This window comes from Triturus cristatus, chromosome 5_2 (genome assembly GCF_964204655.1).
Source record: "Triturus cristatus chromosome 5_2, aTriCri1.1, whole genome shotgun sequence".
In the NCBI taxonomy this organism is placed as follows: Eukaryota; Metazoa; Chordata; class Amphibia; order Caudata; family Salamandridae; genus Triturus; species Triturus cristatus.
In genome coordinates this window covers 777,551,839-777,573,075 of record NC_140588.1, presented here as the reverse complement: position 1 = coordinate 777,573,075, position 21,237 = coordinate 777,551,839, and the positions used below count along the sequence as shown (strand labels likewise).

General features: G+C 47.0%; 1 protein-coding gene across 1 annotated transcript in view; it reads left to right on the top strand.

Moving 5' to 3' along the window:
• Positions 1 to 21,237, top strand: part of FRMD7 (FERM domain containing 7) — a 669,715-nt gene that overhangs the window by 363,905 nt on the left and 284,573 nt on the right. Inside the window, exon 3 of the mRNA XM_085606672.1 lies at positions 7,942 to 7,984. Coding sequence (XP_085462798.1) covers positions 7,942 to 7,984 — 43 coding nt within the window. The remainder of the gene's footprint in view (positions 1 to 7,941; positions 7,985 to 21,237) is intronic.

The window sequence follows — 21,237 nt, the reverse complement described above, 5'->3', positions numbered from 1 at the left end:
GACAATTTATGACATCCGAGTTTCTGAAACCGACCACAACTTTCATATGGATCCTCGCACAGCACCTCTCACTTTGCTGGTATGTCACGTCTATTTCCAATGCTTGTTTGGGTTTCTTTCCTCCTTGACTGCACACATTGCAAACAAGCATTTGTAATGCAATAGGACTCACATTTACGCAAGATTGAGTTTTTGGTGTAGTAAATGACAATGCCTTTTATTTTTGTTTTGGTTTTTAAAATATAAATAAAAAGGCATTGTCAGTCACAATGCTAATAGCTTAAACTCTCGCATATGCGAGACCTATTGCATTGCAAATGCTTGTTCTTTGCTGAAGTTCTACAAAGATAACAAACGTAAAGCTACAGATCTGTGGCTTTTAAAAGCATATGCTTTGAGTGTGGTTCGTAAAATTAGGAATCCTGCCCTTTCTTGGCTTAGCTCTCTTACGCACTGGATGCCAATTGAGTCTTTAGGGGTGAGCAGATGTGGTCTCCAAAGGTAAAGCAAAGATTTGCCTTGCTTATTATAACAAAAGTATACTTTTACATGGTTGGTGAGTTTTTTTTCTTTTTTTTTTTTTTGCAACTTTATTTATGGTTGAAACAAAAAACAATACAGAGATCTCAGCAGTGTGTACAGTAGACTTCAGTGTGATATATACAGTACGACAATTCCGTTCCGTAGACCATGAATAACATATAAGCAAGGCTCCAGGCAGCAAGGACTCCCACCCGTCCGACCCCAAACAGGAATACCTTAGAACAATGACCCTCCACTCGCTCTGCTATGCCACCTATAACTGTGACCTTCATATTTGCAATAGCCAATCCTTGCGCAGCCCACGACTCCGGGCCCGAAGCGAGGAGACCCACAGTGCTGTACCCACCCCATGGCCTCCCCGAATGCGCAACTCCGCTGTGTATAACCTATCCAACCCCTGTGGGCACTATCCCCGAGCTGGAGTGTGATTGAGAGGGGCTTGGCAGATTCGCGATGTATGTTTTATATGGGCCCCAAATGTCTTTGGGACGGGCCACGGTGGGGAGGAGACTGGAGTAAATCTCGCTGTTCGTGTTGCAGAAAGCCAAGGCCGTAAGCCATGCCTTAGCCGTGGGAGCTGTTTTATCACCCCACCGCCTAGCAATTTCCCGCTTGCCTAACAGAAAGCCCAGAGACGCAAGCCTCCGAACTGTCGTGGGGAAATTTACCGTATAGCCCAGCAACGCAACCTCAGGAGTGGGAACCAACGCAAGCCCCAACATCTCCTCTAGGATTTTGTGCACCTGCGTCCAATATGATTGCAATCTCGGACATGTCCAAGTCATGTGTGCAAAGTCAGCATGAGGTGCAGTGCATTTCCAGCATGTGTGAGGCCGCGTGGGATCAATGGAATGGAGTCTATCCGGGGTCATATAGCTGCGGCGGAGAAACTTATAGTGCAGAAGTTTATGACGGCTATTGAGTGAAATCGTGTTAGTGACCTTGCAGCAAGCGGACCACTGTTCGTCCGTAATAGGCCTACCAAGTCCGCCTCCCAAGCCGCCCGCAACTGGTCATCCGCACACGGAACCAGTGCAGCACATGTCCTGTACAGTTTAGAAATAATGTGTGCTCCTGTATCCCTGTCAATGAGGAGAGTGAGGGGTTCAAAGGAAGCCGGCTAGAGGGGGAATCCCTTAATTTCCGACCTAACCGTAGAGTAAAGCCGGTTGAGGATGAATTTGTCCATGAAAGTGGCCTCGCTGAATCGTGCCTCTTCCGATACCGAGAATATGTGCCCCCCCCGTGTATAAATCCCGAAAGGGCTGGTCCAAGTAGCGCGAAAGCCTATTCCAGGCCCAGCTGGTGGTGGACACCGTTTGAATATCCACTGGACTCCTGGGGACGCCCCTGGGTAACACAGCCGACAAGCGACTCGGGAGAACAAAATCCGCCTCCGGACGAAGAAATGGGATCCGTGCGTCAGGGTGGTACCAGGCATAGGCGTGTGCACACTGAGCGACCAGATAGTATAAATACAAATCCGGTACTCCAAAGCCGCCCCTGTCATGCGGGAGCGTGAGAGTCCTCCAACGGATCCGGGGGTGTTTTCCACCCCAGACCAGTCTAATCAAATGGGACCGTAGGGTGGCGAAAATGTTTTGGGTGAGGGGAATGGGAATATTATTAAAAAGATACAAAACTTTAGGAAGCACTATCATTTTTATAATGGCGATTCTGGCCGCCATGGAGAGAGGAAGCCGCAGCCACCCGTCCACCTGCGCCTCAAGCTTCGCAACCACGCAGCCATAATTGAGGCGGATAATTTCGTCCGTGCTCAGGTGTATATGTATGCCCAAATATTGTACCGAGTCGGAGCACCACTCCAGCGGAAACTCACACTGCCACCGGGAGGTGCCGCTAGTCAGCGGGAAAATGATAGACTTATGCCAGTTGATGCCCAGCCCCGAATGGCGACCAAAGCGAAGAATTTCCTGTATCAGGGGGGCAAGGTTTACTTGTGGCTCCCTGACATACAGTTTGGTGTCGTCCGCATAGAGGGAGACCAACAAGGGACCCGTCCGAAACTGGAGACCCCTGTGGAGATGTCGCTCCTGAAAGTGCCTGATTAGAGGGTCCATGGCAAGTATGAACAACAGTGGCGATAGCGGACAGCCCTGGCGCGTGCCGCGGGTAAGAGCGAATGGGCGGGACAGGGTGCCGTTAATACGCAGGCGTGCCGTGGGACGGCTATAGAGGAGCCGCGTGGTGGCGATGAAGCCAGCAGGCATGCCCATTCGATGCATTACGGAAAGAAAAAAAGGCCATTCTAAGGAGTCGAAGGCTTTTTCGGTGTCGAGGAGAATAGCCGCCGCGGGTGTGTCAGGATTTATTCTGTGTAATACTGTGAATAGCGTCCGCAAATTTAATGATGTCGAACGATGGGGTATGAAGCCAGATTGGGCGGGCGCTATGATAAATTCCATCAATTGTGAAAGTCTGTTGGCCACTATTTTGGCAAGAATCTTATAATCGATGTTTAATAGGGAGAGGGGCCTATATGATCCACACAACGCAGGGTCCTTGTTCGGCTTCGGGAGCAGAACTATGACCGCCTCACTAAGGGTAGGCGGAAGGGTCTCCAGCTGCAAGGCCTCTGCGTACACCTCAATGAGCTTGGGCGCCAGGAGATCGGAAAAGGCCTTGTAAAAATCCCCGGATAAACCATCGAGGCCCGGGACCGAGGAACTCCGAAGTGCCTTAATCGCCCCTCGAACCTCAGTCACCGTTATGGGTTCCGCCATGAATTCCTGCATTCCCTTGTCAAGGAATACTAGCGCGATTTCCGATAAGTAGGCCTCCCGAGAAGCCGAGGCACCGCCTTGCTTGGTCATGTATAATGCCGAGAAGTAGGCCAGGAACTCGTCCCGAATCTCGGCGGGCGTCGTGCGGAGTGTGCCGTCCTCGCCCCGAACCTCAGCTATAAAGGACTTATTATACGGCGGTCGCTGAGCCTGCGCCAACGTGCGCCCCGGTCTGTCCCCCTCACCGTATCTGCGCGCGGTGTGGTATTTTCCCAGATACAGATCTCCCTGTCTGCGGCTTCCCGGTAGTCGGACAGGAGGCGCAGCCGCCTAGCAAACACGTTGCCAGACGGAGCCCGCCTCGCCTCAGCGTCCACCGAGTCTAGCTGAACCTCCAGCTGAGTGATTGTCGTGCGCAACGCCTTTAGGACCCTAGCCTGTTTAGCTATGCAAATCCCCCTAATGTATGCCTTAAACCCCTCCCAAAGCACGGCCCAAGAGTCTACCGAGCCAGTGTTAATCGTAAATTAGTCCTCAATCGCTTCGGAAACCTCGTGGACGAAGAGATCGTCTAGAAGCGCTCTCCCGGGGAAATGCCACTGTCGCTCAAAACCTTCGGGCCGTGGAACGTCAAAGCATAGTAAGAATGATCTGAGTATGTTCTAGGGAAAGTCTTCAGCGTGCGAAACCAGGGGGACAGGCCCGGAGAAAGGAGCCAGTAGTCAATACTGGTCCAAGTGTTGTGTTGACCCGAGAAGTGAGTGTAAGCAGTGGTGCCTGGGTTGCGCCTGCGCCATATGTCCGTCAGGGAAATTTGGTGGCAGAGGTCTAGGAGAGCGCGCCGCGCCCTAGGCTTAGAGTCAGTGGCCTCCGAGGTACTGTCCAACCCCACATCGAGCAATAGATTGAAATCGCCACCAATTAGGAGCCTGGCCGGTTCAAGGGTTGCGCGCTGGGCGGCTAGCGCCTGGAAAAACTCCGGGGAATCAGTGTTAGGAGCATACACACACACAAGAATAATCCCGTGGCCCATCAACACCCCTCTCACTATGCAGTATCGCCCCTCTCTGTCCCCTAGAAACTGCTGACAATGAAACGGGACTCTCTTATGAATCAACACTGCAGCACCCCTAGAATAATTACTGAAATTGGAAAAGTACCTGTGTGTGCCCCAGGATGCCGCAAAGCGGGCGTTGGTTGAGGAGTGCAAGTGTGTCTCTTGAATAAAGGCAATGTCCACTCGGTGCCGATTTAAATAATGTATCACCTGTTTGCATTTACGCTGGTTATTCAGGCCCCTAACGTTCCAAGACATTAACGATAGGTTGCTGGGGTTTTCATTCAAGCCTATTTGAGCCATCGAAACCGCAGAGCAAGCAGTAGGAGACAGAAATCAGTCGTATCATCATATATCAGCAAGTTCAACACACACCAATCAATGCTAATGAGATCAAAACAACCTACCCCTACCCCCCTCCCCCCACCCAGCCAGATCACGAAAACGTGAGGCGAACCCAAACCTGCAAACAAAAAGAAAAGCTCCAAACAGCATCGCCAGTTGCAATCAAACAGTAACAAGCGGAGCATCATAACCAAAAGTAATCCCAGCGGTTTCCACCAAAGGGGGGTGACAACGACCCGACATCAACCCAGCACTACATAACAGCTGTACAAAAAGTGTTCCATAGTCCCCATGTATCAAGAGTTTAGGAGGAACGAAGCCTGGACGTAGGCGCCATCTCACCCAACCCCAGCGCCCGCAAACAGGTCCTGGCTGGCCGCTGATCCACTGCGCGGGGGAGACTGCCCACCCCCATCACCCCCAGGAGGGCTTTTATGTGGCTAGTACGTGCGGCAGAATTCCTGCACCTCAGTAGGATTGTCAAAGAGCCTAACCCGGCCGTCAATCTCAACCCGCAACCGGGCCGGGTAGAGCATGCCATACTTTAGGCCGAGATTGCGGAGCGCAGCCTTCGCCCCCACGTACTTCCGTCGAGCCTCCTGGACCATAGCGGTGAAATCAGGGTAGAACGAGAGTCTCGAGCCTTGCCAGGTTATATCACCTTTCTCCCTAGCCAGACGCAGGGCTGTGTCACGGTCCCGAAAGTTCATGATGCGGGCTATCAGCGGGCGAGGCGGGAGCCCCGGGTTAGGCCTCGGTCCCAGGGAGTGGTGCGCCCTCTCAACCACAAAGCCCGGTGTGAAGGAGTCTCTCCCAAAAATGTCTGACAACAGTTTTTCCACAAACACGTCCAGGCGGCCCGTAGCCGTGGACTCCGGGACCCCAGTAATTCGCACGTTATTGCGCCGACTGCGCGATTCCAAGTCCTCGTTCTTGATGGCCACCTCTTTCAAGATGCGCTCCATTCTATCTATGCGCTTGGTTTCTTGCACAGCGCCATCCTCTATGGCTGAGATCCTGGCCTCTGCCTCAACCAAACGCTTGTCATGGGCCTGGATCTTAGCCCCCATTGTCTCCAGCGTTTTATCTAGAGCATCGAAGCGACCATCAATGGACCTAAACCCAGCTCTCATCTCCTGCAACCAGTCTGGGGATGGGGCACGAGCCGCCGGCCCGCCGGACGCACCATCAGCAGGAGCCGCCATGTCGGGGCGCCTCTCAGCAGGTTGCTCAGCAGGCTTTCCAAATGGCAGCATTTTCTGCTTCGGGTCCTTGCGACCCATGCCCCAAAATGAAAGACTGGACACCAGCCAGCTCCCCTCAGATCAACGGTGGCCCCAAGTCGGTGCAGCGTTAGTTCAACAAGGCGACCCAAACCACAATCGCTCGGAACTGCTCTTCGTACGGCTCAGCCCCTTCGGTGGCGCCAATCCTGCCCCGACTCCGCAGTACTCCGGGCAAGAGCCGTAGTCGTGACCAAGCCCAGCCGCGAGGCGACACCCCCAAGAACTGGACCAAGGAGCACCCGCACGGTGCCTCAGGACCCCGGCAGGGCAGGGGAGCAATCCACAATGTCGCCTCCAGCCGCTGTGGCGCAGTGGCCTCCGCCTGGTGTTGGAGGGTGGGGTAGAGGAGGGCAGCCAGCACAGCACGCAGAGCACAGGACCCCCTCAGCGAAGGCCAGAAAGCAGGGGCAGAAGCAGCCTGGGCGCTCGGCCCAGACCGGAGGCCCCCCCACCCCCCCACCGCCAACAGGCCGTCCCGCTTCCCCCCCAGCCCCCCCGCCCGAGTTCGCAAGGGGTCCGAGGGTGGAAGACGAGCGAGGCCGTACCAGCGGCGCCAGACCAACGCCGAGCACCCGGCCGGCCCCAAGCCAGCAGCAGCGCGGGGAGCAAGGCAGACCCCCGCCCGACCGCACCCAGGAGCTCAAAACCCCCTTGCAGCCCCCCCCAAGGTACCTGGCTCCGCACCGGCTGCCGCCGCTCCTAACGCTGCTGCCGATTGCCGATCCAGGCCACCATCTTGGAGCCTCAGGCCGCCGGGTCCAATCCCTCCGCTGGCCGCAGTCGAGACAAACGTGGCCCCATCGTCTTCGCGTCGTGCTCCGGGGGGTCAGGAGGAGTAATAGCAGTGCTCTTCGTCCAGCGCCCGAGTCAGCAGGCTGGGGACATCCGTGAATGTGCTGGGCTGACGGCGGAGCTTCAACGCCGCGCGGCCATCTCAGCCCGTGGCTTGGCCACGCCCCCTGGTTGGTGAGTTGAAGAGTTTAGAAAAGCACTTTTGATCATTTGTTTCTAAGACACTGTGCATGCATTTACACGTTCTAGTGACAGGAAGAGTGAGGTGTCATCAGGTGAACAGGCCGGCTCAGCCTATCACTCAGTACATGGCATATTTACTAATGTTTCACGCAACGCGGGGCAGCAATCAAAGTTGCTGATTTGTGTGAAACAAAGCAGAATAGCGTCGTATCTACTAGGAGACGGCACATGTCTTCTCCCTCCTAGCACTGGCGCACTGTCTGCTGCCTAGCGCTAACGTAGGCACCCTTGCACCATACAGCAAGGGCACCTGCATTACAGGTAGGATTGTTTTTGTGCAGGAACGAACATCTTTCTGCACAAAAACAATCCAAAGAGGCATTTGCTCTTTCTATGTGTGATTCAGAATGCATCAAGCATAGAAAGAGGAAATAATAAAGAGAGAAAAATATTTTTCTCCTCGTTACGCCATCCTCTGGGAGGCATACCAATTTGACACAATCCCAGGTGTAGAAACCATAGTAAATCTGAAATTGTATTGAATCCACGTGTAGAGGCACAGGAACGCCATTCTCCACCCTTTGAACACCTACCAGCTTGAAATGTAACACAGCCCAAGGCATGGCATTTCTTTGCATTTCTTTAGAAAGCGACGCAAGGCGGTGAAAATCACCCCTTGCGTGGCTTTGTAAATCTTACTGAAGCCTTTGCTTTGACCTTTGCATCAGCTAGTAAATCTGGGTAAAAATTCCTAAGTGACTTCCGCATGGTCATATGGTTTTATAGAGCAAGACTTCAGCATGAAAGCATTAAGGTAGAAACAACCCCAGGGAAAAATATAGAAATACTATTGAGCTAATATAAACAAGAGGACAAAAGTATGCAATCATGGTGTAATAACTTTAATGATAATGTGTTCAAATTGAGCCATAACTGCTTTAAGAAATGTTTAAAGGCACTGTACTACTTCTTACATGTTTATGTTTTGCAGGTTTGGCTGGGACTTCTTAAACCAATAACAAAACAGATTAAAAGTAAGTACTTTAAATGTGCAAACAATGTAGTTATTCTTTTTTGTAAATAATGGTTTTTATTAAGTTATCCAAAGAAATTAACAAATGCCTATACAAGACTATATCAGTTATAAAATTGGATAACAGCTGTAATAAAACACATAATTAATATAAAAAATATTCAAGAACTAACAAGGAAAAATTTGAATTTTAAATTTAGAAGAAAAAATCAAAAGGGAAAAAAGCATAAGAAAAAGGAAAGCAAATTGTTAAAAAATAAAGAAACAGGAAAAAAATAAGAAAAGAAAAATGGAACTAAGATAAGCAGACAATACATAATCTAAGAGAAAGAAAAAATATTATAATAAAAAAAAATGCTACCATTTAGCCGTAGTTATTCTTTTTTGTAAATAATGGTTTTTATTAAGTTATCCAAAGAAATTAACAAATGCCTATACAAGACTATATCAGTTATAAAATTGGATAACAGCTGTAATAAAACACATAATTAATATAAAAAATATTCAAGAACTAACAAGGAAAAATTTGAATTTTAAATTTAGAAGAAAAAATCAAAAGGGAAAAAAGCATAAGAAAAAGGAAAGCAAATTGTTAAAAAATAAAGAAACAGGAAAAAAAGAAGAAAAGAAAAATGGAACTAAGATAAGCAGACAATACAGAATCTAAGAGAAAGAAAAAATATTATAATAAAAAAAAATGCTACCATTTAGGTGCTGATTCCGATCCGGGTCAGAAAGCACTCCAACCGAGCCGGATTTGGAGTGTTTTCCGACCGAGTACTGCAGTCCGACCGAGCGAGTACGATGCAGCCGTATGCTGCCAGACTCGGGTTGGTCGACTCCCATAGAAGTCAATGGGAGCCGGTCGTACGACGCGTACATGGGCTCCCATTGACTGAATGGGTAAGTCTTACACAAGGGCACCCCTACAGTGGGTCGTAGGGCTGCGGGTGACCGGGGGTCCGACGCGGACCCCCAAAGGCAACCACCCAGACGTTTTGCGAGCCGGACACTCCAGCTCGCACAGACTGTCTGACACGTGCATCGTACTGGCTCGGTCGTAAATCGCATCCATTGCACGCCGCGGATAGCTTCCCACCGAGACGTACGGAGTGGTTCGGACCCGGAAATGACACGGTCGGTGAATTTCACGTAGCTCGTATCGTACTTGCTTGCTCGTACAGCTCTACAAGTTGGGCGGAAAACACGGCTCGTAGTTTTTCCGGCCGGATCGCGTTCGGTGGCCTTCCGGCCCAGATCGGAATCGGCCTCTATATTGTGTTATTTTTCTACACTATTGCTGTTCTGATACACACTTATTGGTCCGAGCCGACTGTCCATAGACATGAATAAATAAACTCATATAATTTAAGAATTCAAGCAATATTTGCTATTGTCACCATATCATTTCACATCATGGATAATAGCGTGATTTTCACCGTTTTCATATTAGAACTTCGAAGTCATAAATGTGAAAGATATAGAAGAAAGACTTGTGACAAAATTGAAATGTGAGTGCCATGCATTGTTTTGTCCCTGCACTACACCAGAAACGTCCCATCACTAACGATTCTCTGCTGGACCTCTGAACATTACCACTTCTCTACAGTGATTGTCATTCCTGAGCCCTTCAATCCAAAGCATTACAGAACCAACCTGCCCAGGTGGCTTGGTGATTCCAACATCGACGAAAGACAATTAATTGGTTTCTTGCATCACAAATGAAATAATACATAGCTTCCTGTTTTATTACAAAGTACCCCAAGGATAATAACTAGAGCGAAGGATCATTTCTACTTTTTATTCACCATACAAGGCACAGAAGCAAGGAATGTCTGCAGCAGTTTCCATGAGCTGGAATAGCTTAAACGAGTTCATGGATAACATGCAAAGTCTTCGTGATCTGCAGGCTTTCAAACTTTGGAGTAGCGCTGTTTATTACAAGTGGGATCATTGTCGTCCCATTAGTGAAAGGTAATTGCTTCTAGACACAGAAGAATTGTGATGGAATGCATTTCAAGATGGTAGTGGAGACAGAGGGCTCTTATATGGTAACCTAGTGTTGGGTCGGCTTACAAACATCAGATGCATCAATCCATAGGGTGCAAAAATCGTGTTGTAAGTTGCATAAGATTCATAAAAGTTAAATAGAACAGGGGTGAATGCAAGGCTAGGCGGTCGCGGGTACAGAGTTCGGAACCAATAGGCACTTGCAAGGCCTTATAAACATTCAAATGGCTTACATAAATTGGAAATAACAATTAAACACTATGTTTATAGTCAATTAATGAGTTGATTTATGTTTGTTCAACTGTTTCTACAACTTTAACTTAAGTTTACATTGCCTGGCAGCCATTTAGTCATGATTTTCATTTATTGTTTTACTATTAAAGGTCATACACAATACCACAAGTGCATGCAAGCAAAATAAACATATGTATATCAAAATAAACAGTAGTTCGCCAATAAATCTTAAACGTACTTTAAAACATTAAGGGAAAGTAAATCATAAAATAAATTAATACAAGTCAGTTAAGTAATAAAAGAGGAGGAAAGAGTACAAGAAAAAAATATCAATAAGATATCATAAACCAGCAAAGTTCATCAGTAGCCCAAAAGACTACAAAGACTAGGTTGATACAACGGCACATTCTACCACAGGAAAAGTACAAGAATGATAGAAACACTATAAACGAATACTCTGTCTGCTTCATTGTGAGCTGCCCTGACTGCTAGGCTGGTCTGCCTTCCAGGTTACAGTGCTCAAGTTGTCCCTTTAGCTAGGATCATGCTATACACAGTCATACAAGACTCCCAAGCAATGTTGGAGAGAAAAGTGCACCACAATTTTTCAATTTCAGAAACTTTAGTTTCCATAAGAAAAGCTCATGTTCCAGTGACACAAGGATTAACACTTCATTGATTTATTGGTTAAAGGAATTCCTTTGCTTTGATTTCCAGGTAGGCCCCTTCCATCATCCATGGACCAGTTATTAATGTTTTGATAATCTAGTGGTTACCAGTGTGTTAAATATGAGTAAGAGGGACATGAGTGGCCTATTATTAGACACCCGTACCTTGGAGTAAGTGTGACAACAGGGCGGTGTCCCACTCTGTCCCCGAGTTAGGATCATAATTGATGAAACTCAGGTATGCAGACGATGTGTGTCTACGAAAAGGGCAAGTATAGCCATTTACGAGTCCCCCACCATATAGTGACAAGACTAAGAGGGTACTTAATTATAACCTTTGTAAGGGATCTGTATACTGATGAATGCCATCGACCCTGCCGGGCGGCAATCTATGGCAGAAAACATGTTGATATGACATATAGGGAAATGGTGTAATTACTTTCCCATATACCCTTATATGAATTTTACCCTGCCAAATGGGATCCACAATAAAGATATCGGATACCCACTTAGACAGTTTTAGAAACAATAAATTCTCTGCTTGAGGGATCCCTGTCTATTGATTTTTTTCTTTTCTATACTTTCTTTCTCTTAGCTCTCCTCCTCGGATGTTGGTCTGTGTCAGGGAGTCGCAGCAGCCCTATGATGAGGCATGCCACTCACTGAGAGGGTGAGGGCAGAATTTACAACCCTTTGGGATTCCCAATTGGTTCGTCACTTCCATCTCTTGCCTCCTTCTTAGGGCTTGGTGATCGCTCGTGTTTGCCTCTTTCCTGGCATTGTTATATATATATTAAAAACAAATTGTAACTAGTGTGGGACCGTTTGGCTCACTTCACAGTGGGTAATAATAATAAAACATATTTGCATTTATTTCCCTTGTTCACATATCCTTCTCGTAAAGCGAGTATTTTAATTATGGATAAGGTAGCTAGCCAAATTAGATTCTTACTAGGCAATTAGGAGACGCTCAAAACAAGGTGAGGTTTCATAGAAGCCTTTGACCACCTTGCTGACACAATCAGGGAAGGAAGCATAAGATGAGCATGGCCATCTCCAACATTTATCAGATTTGGTAAGAAAACATGTGGACATTTTCAGCAGAATACAATGAAACCTTTTTTTATGAGTGAGATCCAACCGTACATATGCATGTACGTACCAATCCAGAAGGGTAAATTGGACCAGAATTCTTGAATGAATGCAGATATTCATATCTAATTTATTGTCAAAAGCATTTTAAGCCATTTACCCTTTGTGTATAATATTTTAGCATGTATTTAGCTGATGAAAAAAGCTGAAGCAAAGTTGGGAAAAAATTATCCTAGTCTTATCAGGGTAGTTACTGTAATATGATAATTTTTTTGGTTTCCATTTTGTTTTGTTCTTTCTAACACAAATACCTTATGCATTTATGTTGAGAGCAATAGTATACTAGCTGGGGGAAGGCGCTACATATGGGTGCTCATCCTAATCCAAGCAGTTTGGCGCTTCAGGAGCCCTGCATGAAAACTGAAATGAAAGGAAAAATTATGTTGAATGTGTGCTTCTTTAATTTCTTCTAAATTGTTCTGTAGAAGAACAAGGGGCATATTTGCAAGCTCCTATCATCACCACAATGTCTCTTTTCTCGACGTTGTGGTGTGCTTTGCCTTATTAACGCCACCTGGTAAACAAGCCACCCTTTCACGCTATACTTAGTGTGAAAGGGGCAGACAATGCGTGTTGTGGTGGGCATTCCATCGCATTACCCATTGGTTTTGATGCTGCCCTATATTTACAATTGTGGAATAAATATGGGGCAGCGCCAACATTAAGACCAGGGAGAACCTGAAATGTTTAATTTCTCCTAGTTTTTGCTGTTTCCATGTGTGCTGCGTTGTGCAGCACACATATGCTGGGGCCCAATTTTCTTGAATCCATTTATCTCAAGGACCCACTCTGGTCGAATGAACCTTTTTACTTGCCTAATAGCGTGGAGGGAGCAAACACAATTACCAAAGAATACCTTCCACAAATTGACATAATTGAAGACTCAAAGGTCAATTGCTATTTCTCTCGGGATTTTATTATCAAGAAAAACATCTGCAAATACAAGCACCTTAGCACAAGGCTCAACAGGTAAATGGGTACTAATACAAATGCCATTCTACGAAGAATCCGCATGCGACTAAATATAACCAAAAGCACAACTTCTAAAAGCATGAGGTAGATAACTACCAAGCTAATGTCGATATTAGGAATCATTAAACCGAAGCATTTCTGTCCCTACTCTATGCTAAATGACATCCCTGCTTACCATTCCCTTAGGACCCAAGAACTCGTAAAAGGTGTCAGAAGTGAACTTCCTAAGAAGTCTTCACTTGGAGAGCTTGATCTAAACGCTCCTTCTAGCTCCTCGCCTATCTCTTCTCTGCTCAACCCTCGGGGCGCTGTCCCTAATACGAAACCCCAAAACACTGAACACGCCCTCCGGCACACCTTCTCAACGGGGTCTTCTTCCAGTGATTTTCCATCCTGCTCCATTCATCTTCCATCGTCCATCAGCTTGGCCTTGAGTCCCAGACACCGTCGGCACTAGGAGTTACGATTGGCACATTCCAATGCACTCCCATGTCTGGCTTTCTCCATAATTCAACTGTTAGACAAAGACCTTTTTACTAACGAACCAACTGTCCTTGCACCTGCGGTGAGATCCCAGAGTGAAGAAATACTTCGCAGTTTTTAACTTTCCAATTTACTGCAGCCCAAATCCTCTACTAGAATAAATCACTTGCGGCCTACCGCATTCAGTTAACATAAGAAATACCAGGCCTTTCTCCTCAACGATATATGTGACTTCGGGCCTCTACTAGGTTAAACACACTATTAAATTACATTCTACCATTAGTGCTTTTACTTTCACATACGTGAATAAACGACATACATGAATTAATTCGATCGAGTTACACATTTAGTCTGATACACTGTATTAAGCAGAAACGTATCGTTATACATTTTCTAAATACATCCATTATACATTTTCGCGTCTCCTAACACTTTTACACGATAACATAGGTACCACATTTCTTAGTACGTTTCACACAGAATAACTAAGGATACATTCATTATATGCGGGTGCCAACTAACACTGAATATGATGCACCCCTACAATTTTCAAACCTTTAATTCGCTACATCAGTTCCCCCCTTTGATGACAACTGTCATCACACCTTCATTCTCATTTCTCCTGGGACTGAGCTGACCTAAACTGCAGTTGCTACCATCCCACCATGTCGAATCCCTTCCATCCTTTTAAGATTCTGATACTGACGATCCTGAAATCTCTCCATTCTCTGCTCATTCGCTCTTAGGGCTCTTTCGGCCCTATTCCCTCTGTACCACTTCCAGGCTCTCAAGAGTCCCCACAAACAGATCACACATACCACTGCAATTATGATCAGCTTCAACACAGAACCCAGGAATCCCATTCCCAAGTTCGCAAACCAAGTTCCCACTCGACCAAATCCTTGGCTAATCTTTTCCCACACATTCTCTTCCGTCAAATCTTCTATTTCCTTATGGATCGTGGTAATGTTCACAATGTTCTTCGCCAGGTCCTTACTGTTGTCTGGAATATACGTGCAACATTCTTGAACCTTCAGCAATTTACAGACTCCGCCCTCTTTTGCCAATAATACGTCTAACGCAAGTCGATTCTGCAAAACCATATTCCGTATCGACAACATTTCTCCATTCACCAACAGCAATGACCTCGCCGAATTCATTGACAATTCAGACACCACAGTCGCCAATCTTCTTATCTTCACATCATTCAGAACCACTCCCAAGCTAGGTATTGTCACTCCGTATATATCCCCAATCACCATTTCCGCATTCACAGCCCTACGCACTTTCAAATGACGCCCCGTCTCCAATAATTTCAAATCTTCTGTATGATAAATCTTTGGGAATATAATGGCCAAGTAACACGTACCATACCAATTCGCAGGCAATATCACGTATGCATTTCTCCCACACACATAGTACACAGTCGGAATCACCTGTATCGAATTCTGCAAGAAGTCCTTAGCAGAGTCCTCCATGATAAAGGTATGCTCCCACGTACTATGCCCACTAAAACCTTCTCCTTGGGAGTCTGAGGCCGGGCAACGCACAATTTCCCTTTCTGTACCTCGTCTAATGCAATCGGTCCAGAAGTTCCCTTAGATTTATGCCATCTCTCCTCATCTGTCCAATCCACTGGACTATCTCCTCTATCCCGTGTCTGAGTCAGTTTTCTATACCTATCCTCTATCTGACCTATGAACTTCTTTTCCGTTTCAGACAACCAGCATGTCAAATTATGTCTGTGAGCATAAGCTGTATCTAGCTTCACAGTCGGCCTAAAATACTTCCGAAGCCTATCCTCTGACTTATAATAGTCATACTTATTCAAATGCTTGTATGCCGGAACTTCGGAAAGCACTGTGTCATAATTTGAGAAGAAATACTCAAACTGTTTCCTTTCATAAAACAAACTAAGCAATAGGCTGCAAGAGATCCCATATGTCAGTGGGAGATGGTGGTACCTAATACCCTCATCTACCGAAGCAGGCAACTGCATGCACACATAACAACCTTTCGCATCCATCGCATCCACATATTCGTACAATAATTTCGCATAAGCATTGAGTTTGAAGTCGGCTCTAGACAAGTCTATGTGAAACATACGACTCTCTTCGAGCGTCTGAGCTCTCTGATCCCTGACAGTGACCCCTCCCTGTCTTGGAGTGGTAGGTGTGGGTGCTCCCTGAACCTCCCCCTCCTGTCTATGGGCCACCATATATGAAGTCACTACTACTGCAAATATAACTGCTATCACTACCCCTAACAATGTGCCTATCACTATTTTAGCTCTACGATGTATATTCCCAGGCTCCGCCATCTCTGAAATGTTCTCAATGTTCAATACAGTCTCCGCTGCCACAAGTCTCTTTCTCATCCAGTAAGTTCAATCCACCGGCTCTCTCGAACCAGGGAACTTTCAACAATGTCCAATTTCTCGTTCCTTCCGGTCGGGGAGACTTCCCTAACTCTTCTTTGTCCTTCAACGGAAAATCCCTAAATTTATTCTTCTTCCTCTCGGGCCTAGGTTATCTTCTTTTCAAACTCTATGTATAACAACTTCACAATCAGTCCAGAATAACTGCTGGTCCCAACAGTTCTAGGACCGCCTGCAGTATTTCGAGCTTAAGGGTTGTCAGTTCTTGGGGTGCGGGTATAACTGCAAAGGTTGGGAAGTCTAGCGTTTCCAAAATCAGACCACGGATGATACTCAAGAATGGTGGATTCGGAATATTGATGGTCAGTACTCCTTCGATCTCCAAGCCTGGGATCTTCAACAACACTTCCACTCTCGGAAACGGGAGACTGTTGACCAGTGTGATCGATCTCAATCTTCCCGTGTTCAGTAAACTTGGCATCAGTCACTGTGTATGCCCACTCTGGTGAGGCGTACTTTTGGCTCGGCACTCTGGTTTGCTTCGACCTTCTCAGAGCTCTTTGGGGTCGATCTACGTCTTCTTGCTCCGCATCAGATTCTTCTGAAACTGGAGCGAGATCGGTTCTTGGTGTCGACCTCGAGTTTTCCCGCCTCTGACCCACGGGCCAAACCCTTCCAGCTTCTGTGGCACATCCACGCTCCCTACTAATACCCTGTAAACTGCTTTCCTCTTCAGCGGAATCCGACTCGGTACTGCCCCCTGCAGCTCTCTCTTCTTCCTCTGAGTCAGTTTCAGCGTTATCTTCACGCTCTTGGTTCAGTGCACACCCAGCTGCGTCAGCAACCCCTACAGCTTGACTTGCCCTCTCAGATGGCTCTGCCACCTCAACTGGGTTTTCTTTCTCGAGAGGGGCTGTTTCTTCCAAGGGTGCTGGAACTCTACGGGTATGAGAAGCGTGTACTCAGTTCGGCAGTCCCCCACACTTCACTGCTGTATTCGTTATCAAGAGTCTCCGGAGTGTCCCTGATAGGAGGACTGGATTGTCACCCCACGAGATAATAATGGAGAGGGCGATGCGCTTTCCAGCAATACCTGCTACTGCCTTGATTAACATCACTGATGACATGATTTTGGACTATTGTAAAGGCCTGGCTGACGTGGTCCGTTCTGTGTCTCAGCAGGTGCAGACAGCAACGGTTCCCGCCGCAAGCGACCTGTGCCACGACCTGTGCCCAGGCGACTGGGTATTGGTGCGCAAACACGTGAGGAAGAGCTGCCTGGATGCTCGCTGGCGTGGACCATACCCATGAGTCTGCCATAGCTAACATCACAGTGTAATCTGTTTTCTCTTCGCTTTCCACAACATGATTCTCAGTATAATTACATCCCTGCTCTGCACAAAATCGAGCAACTTCATCTGCATAATTATTACCCAATGACACAAAATCGGTTCCTTTAGTGTGTGCAGAACATTTAACAACAGCAATTCATCTGGGCTTTGTAGTGCTTCCAACAATTGTCGTACATAGTCCCCATTTCTGATAGGTGAACCAGAAGATGTCATGAACCCTCTCTGGGACCATAGCTGTCCGAAATCGTGAACTACACCAAACCCATATTGGCTATCTGTGTAAATCGTTACGTGGATCTTATCAGCAGCCAAACAGGCACGAGTCAAGGCAATAAGCTCAGCCACCTGTGCGGAGTGTACTCCTAGACAAGCGGCTTCAACCACCCCTGTGATGGTACACACAGCAAACGCTGCTCTCAGTCGACCGACACTGTCTCTTAAACATGAACCGTCAACAAAGAAAATCTCATCTGAAACTGGGAGCGGTTCATCGACAATATCAGGTCTCGGTTTGGTGCATAGTTCCGTCACATCGAGACAATCATGGTCCTCACAATCTTCATCATCATTTACATTTGGAATAGGCAACAGTGTAGCAGGATTTAAAACAGAACACCTCTTCAGCGTTACATTATCTGCAGCAAGGATGACCTGCTCATAACGAGTCAACCTATTATTTGTGAGGTGCTGTGTTTTAGTCCTAGTCATCAGCAGTTCAACAGAATGTGGCACATGAACAGTCAGCGGATGCCCCATCACAATGCTCTGACATCTTTCGATACTGACACCTGTTGCAGCTACGGATCTGAGACATCCGGGCAACGCAGAATCTACTGGATCTAAAGTAGCCGAAAAATAGGCAACTGGTCTACGGACTCCTCCGTGACTCTGAGTCAACACTGCTAATGCGCAACCTTCCTTTTCGCAACAGAATAAGGCAAATGCCTTGTTATAGTCCGGCATTCCCAAAGCGGGAGCGCTGCACAGAGCTTCTCTCAGCCTCAAGAATGACCTTAAGCATTCGTCATCCCATGGTACCGGATCACTCACATCCTTTCGCGTCAGCCGCTGTAAAGGCTTCGCTTCAAAGGAAAATTTTGGGATCCACTGGCGGCAATAGCCCACCATTCCCAAAAACATTCTGACCTCCCTCTGAGTCGAAGGAACCGGCATTCTCAGAATCGCATCAATGCGATCTGGAGACACCTTTCTCTTTCCCTTCTCAATCCGGTGTCCCAAATACTGTACTTCACTCAAACAGTATTGCAGCTTGTTCGGAGACACCTTGTGACCATTCTCTCCCAAATAATTCAACAGCGCAACTGTGTCAATTCTGCAGGCGTCTTCCGTCTCTAACGCAACAAGCAGATCATCAATGTATTGCACTAAAACAGAGTTCTGTGGCAACACAAGACCTTCGAGATTCTTCTTCAAGATCTGATTAAAAATAGATGGGCTCTCCGTGTACCCCTGTGGGATACGACACCACGTTAACACACGATTTTCCAGCCTAAATGCAAAAAGAAATCGCCTGTCCTCATGTAAAGGAATCGAAAAAAATGCTTGACACAAGTCAATCACTGTGAACCATTCAGCTTCGCATGGAATCTGAAATAGGATCACAGACGGATTCGGTACCACGGGACAACATGGAACAACTATTTTGTTTATCTTTCGCAAGTCTTGCACAATCCTAAATTTCCCGCTTGGCTTCTGTAGTCCCATAATGGGCGAATTACATGGGCTACCCATAATCTCCATCAGTATTCCCTGCCTAATCATAGACTCAATCACAGGTTTAATCCCTGCAACTGTTTCCGGGGATAACTTATACTGGGGGGTCTTTGGAAATTCTACATTTGGTTTAATCTGGATTTTCACTGGATCTACTCCCTTGACTAAACCAATTTCCTCACCACTAAGGTCCCACACATCAACCGACACTGAGTCCCTCAAATCGAGTGGAAGTTCCTCCACCGTTAAGGCTGGGTACATTTCCACGCACACACGCTGATTTGCAACCTTAAAGGTAGCATCATCGTCTCTCGTCTGTACCTCCACTCCTTTCTGGGTACAGTAGATCGTACAATTGAGTTTGCACAGTAGAGCTCTTCTTAACAGGCAAACTGGACTAGAGTCGCACACCACGAACTGGTGTCGATCACTGAAGTTTCCTATCCTAATCGGAATTGGCTCCGTCAGCGGACTAACCAGCTTCTTATTTGCCACTCCAACAACCTGGATACTTTGTCCCGAAAGGGCCAACCGTTGAACCACTGCCAACCTTATAGTCGATCTGGTAGCCCCCGTATCAACCAAAAAGGTTGTAGGGTGACCGTCAAGATCTGCTTCCACAAAGGGTCCTGCCTGATCTACTTCTAAAATGGCCCTAAGCATACAATCCGCTTCTCTGTTAGACCCTAATCGGGCCAACAAGCTTATATCATTTCCCTCGCTCACTTCAAACATTGGCATCTGCAAATAAGTGCGAGCTCCCTGCTGTACAGTCTGTATTCTGGGTGGCTGGGGAACCTGCATCTGCGGAACACCAGTCCCCCCTTTCGTCATCCTAGGTCTAGTTCCTGTCTGTATCGCCTCTATCCCAGGGACTTGAGCTACTTCCCCTTCTGGCTGCGTCTGATTCCATGGGTTCAGGGGACACTCGCGCCTCCAGTGTCCAATCTGATGACACTGATGACACGCGGTAGTCTTTTTCAATATCGCCACATCCATCCCTGTCTTAGGGTCTATTGGTCTTGGCCTTCCCTGCCCCTGAACGTTCTGATTTCCTGCCTGATAGTTCCCTTGTCTCCTTACCAAGGCTCCCCCATTAAGCTGTCCCTGAGCGGTTTGCATCTGAACAAGCATCAAGTTATCCTTCAATTTCCTATGCTTGGATTCAATCTCATCAGCACAAAACCTAGCATATCGCAAAATCTCGTCAACCGGTTTATTCTGCCAACAAATCAAGTGCTGCTGTATCATAAGGCTAACCTCTGGCCTCAATCCCAACACAAACTTTGAAACAAACTGTCCCATATCCTTTGTGTCTAACGCATCTAAACCACTGTACTGCTTAAAAGCCTGCAAGAGTCTCTCATAGAATTCATGTACCGTCTCCTTAGGTTCCTGCACTGTCCTGTCTATTTTTACCCAGTCAATGTCCTGGGGTGAAACCTTCTCCTTCAACCAGGCAATCACTCGGTCATACATCCTCATTACTGCCGGTGATGGGCCATTCGTGTAAGCATTCCTCTCAGGCTCTTGAGTTGGCCAATCAAGGGCAGTCTTGCATGCCGCCCACAAGTCCCCCGGGACCACAATGTCAAGTAAGGTATTCAGATCGGTCCATAATACCTTTGAGATCTTAACAAACCGATCAACTTGCTTATACCACTCTACTGGCTTCTCCCTAAGCCGGGGAAAATCATTGGTAAACGCCGCCAAGTCGCCCCTGCTCCAGGGTACGTACACATATCCTCCATTCTGCACTTCCCTTAAAGGGAAGTTCCCTATCTTTATCTGCCCTCCACCCGGAGGTGGGGTCCCTCCTAGCATTCCTCTAGAACTTTTCTTCCTGGACCATCTTTCTTCCCACTTATCAAGCGTCATCCATATTCTCATGGCTAGGATCAAATCTCTGCTATGGGTCCTCAATCCGACGACCCTTTTCTCCTCCAATTCCTGGTCACTGTACTGCAACCTATGGCTTCCTTGCAATGCTTTGGTTTTAGACAAATCTACCTCGTATCGCCTAGCCAATTCTGACAGTTTCTCATGTGCAGCTCGTGCCTTCCGAGTCACATCCTTCGCCACAAAGAGTATTTCATCCGGTCCATATGTTAACAGCCTCTCAAGAGATAAGCTTCCACTTGTTATCTCGTCCACTTCTGCTTTTAACCTTACTACATCTATCATCGCGGCTCCTAAGGCTCCTCTCAGCACCTCTCGACAGACCACCCTTCCCCTTTCGTCCTCCTCACATTCCTGGTCCTGCGACCTCCCT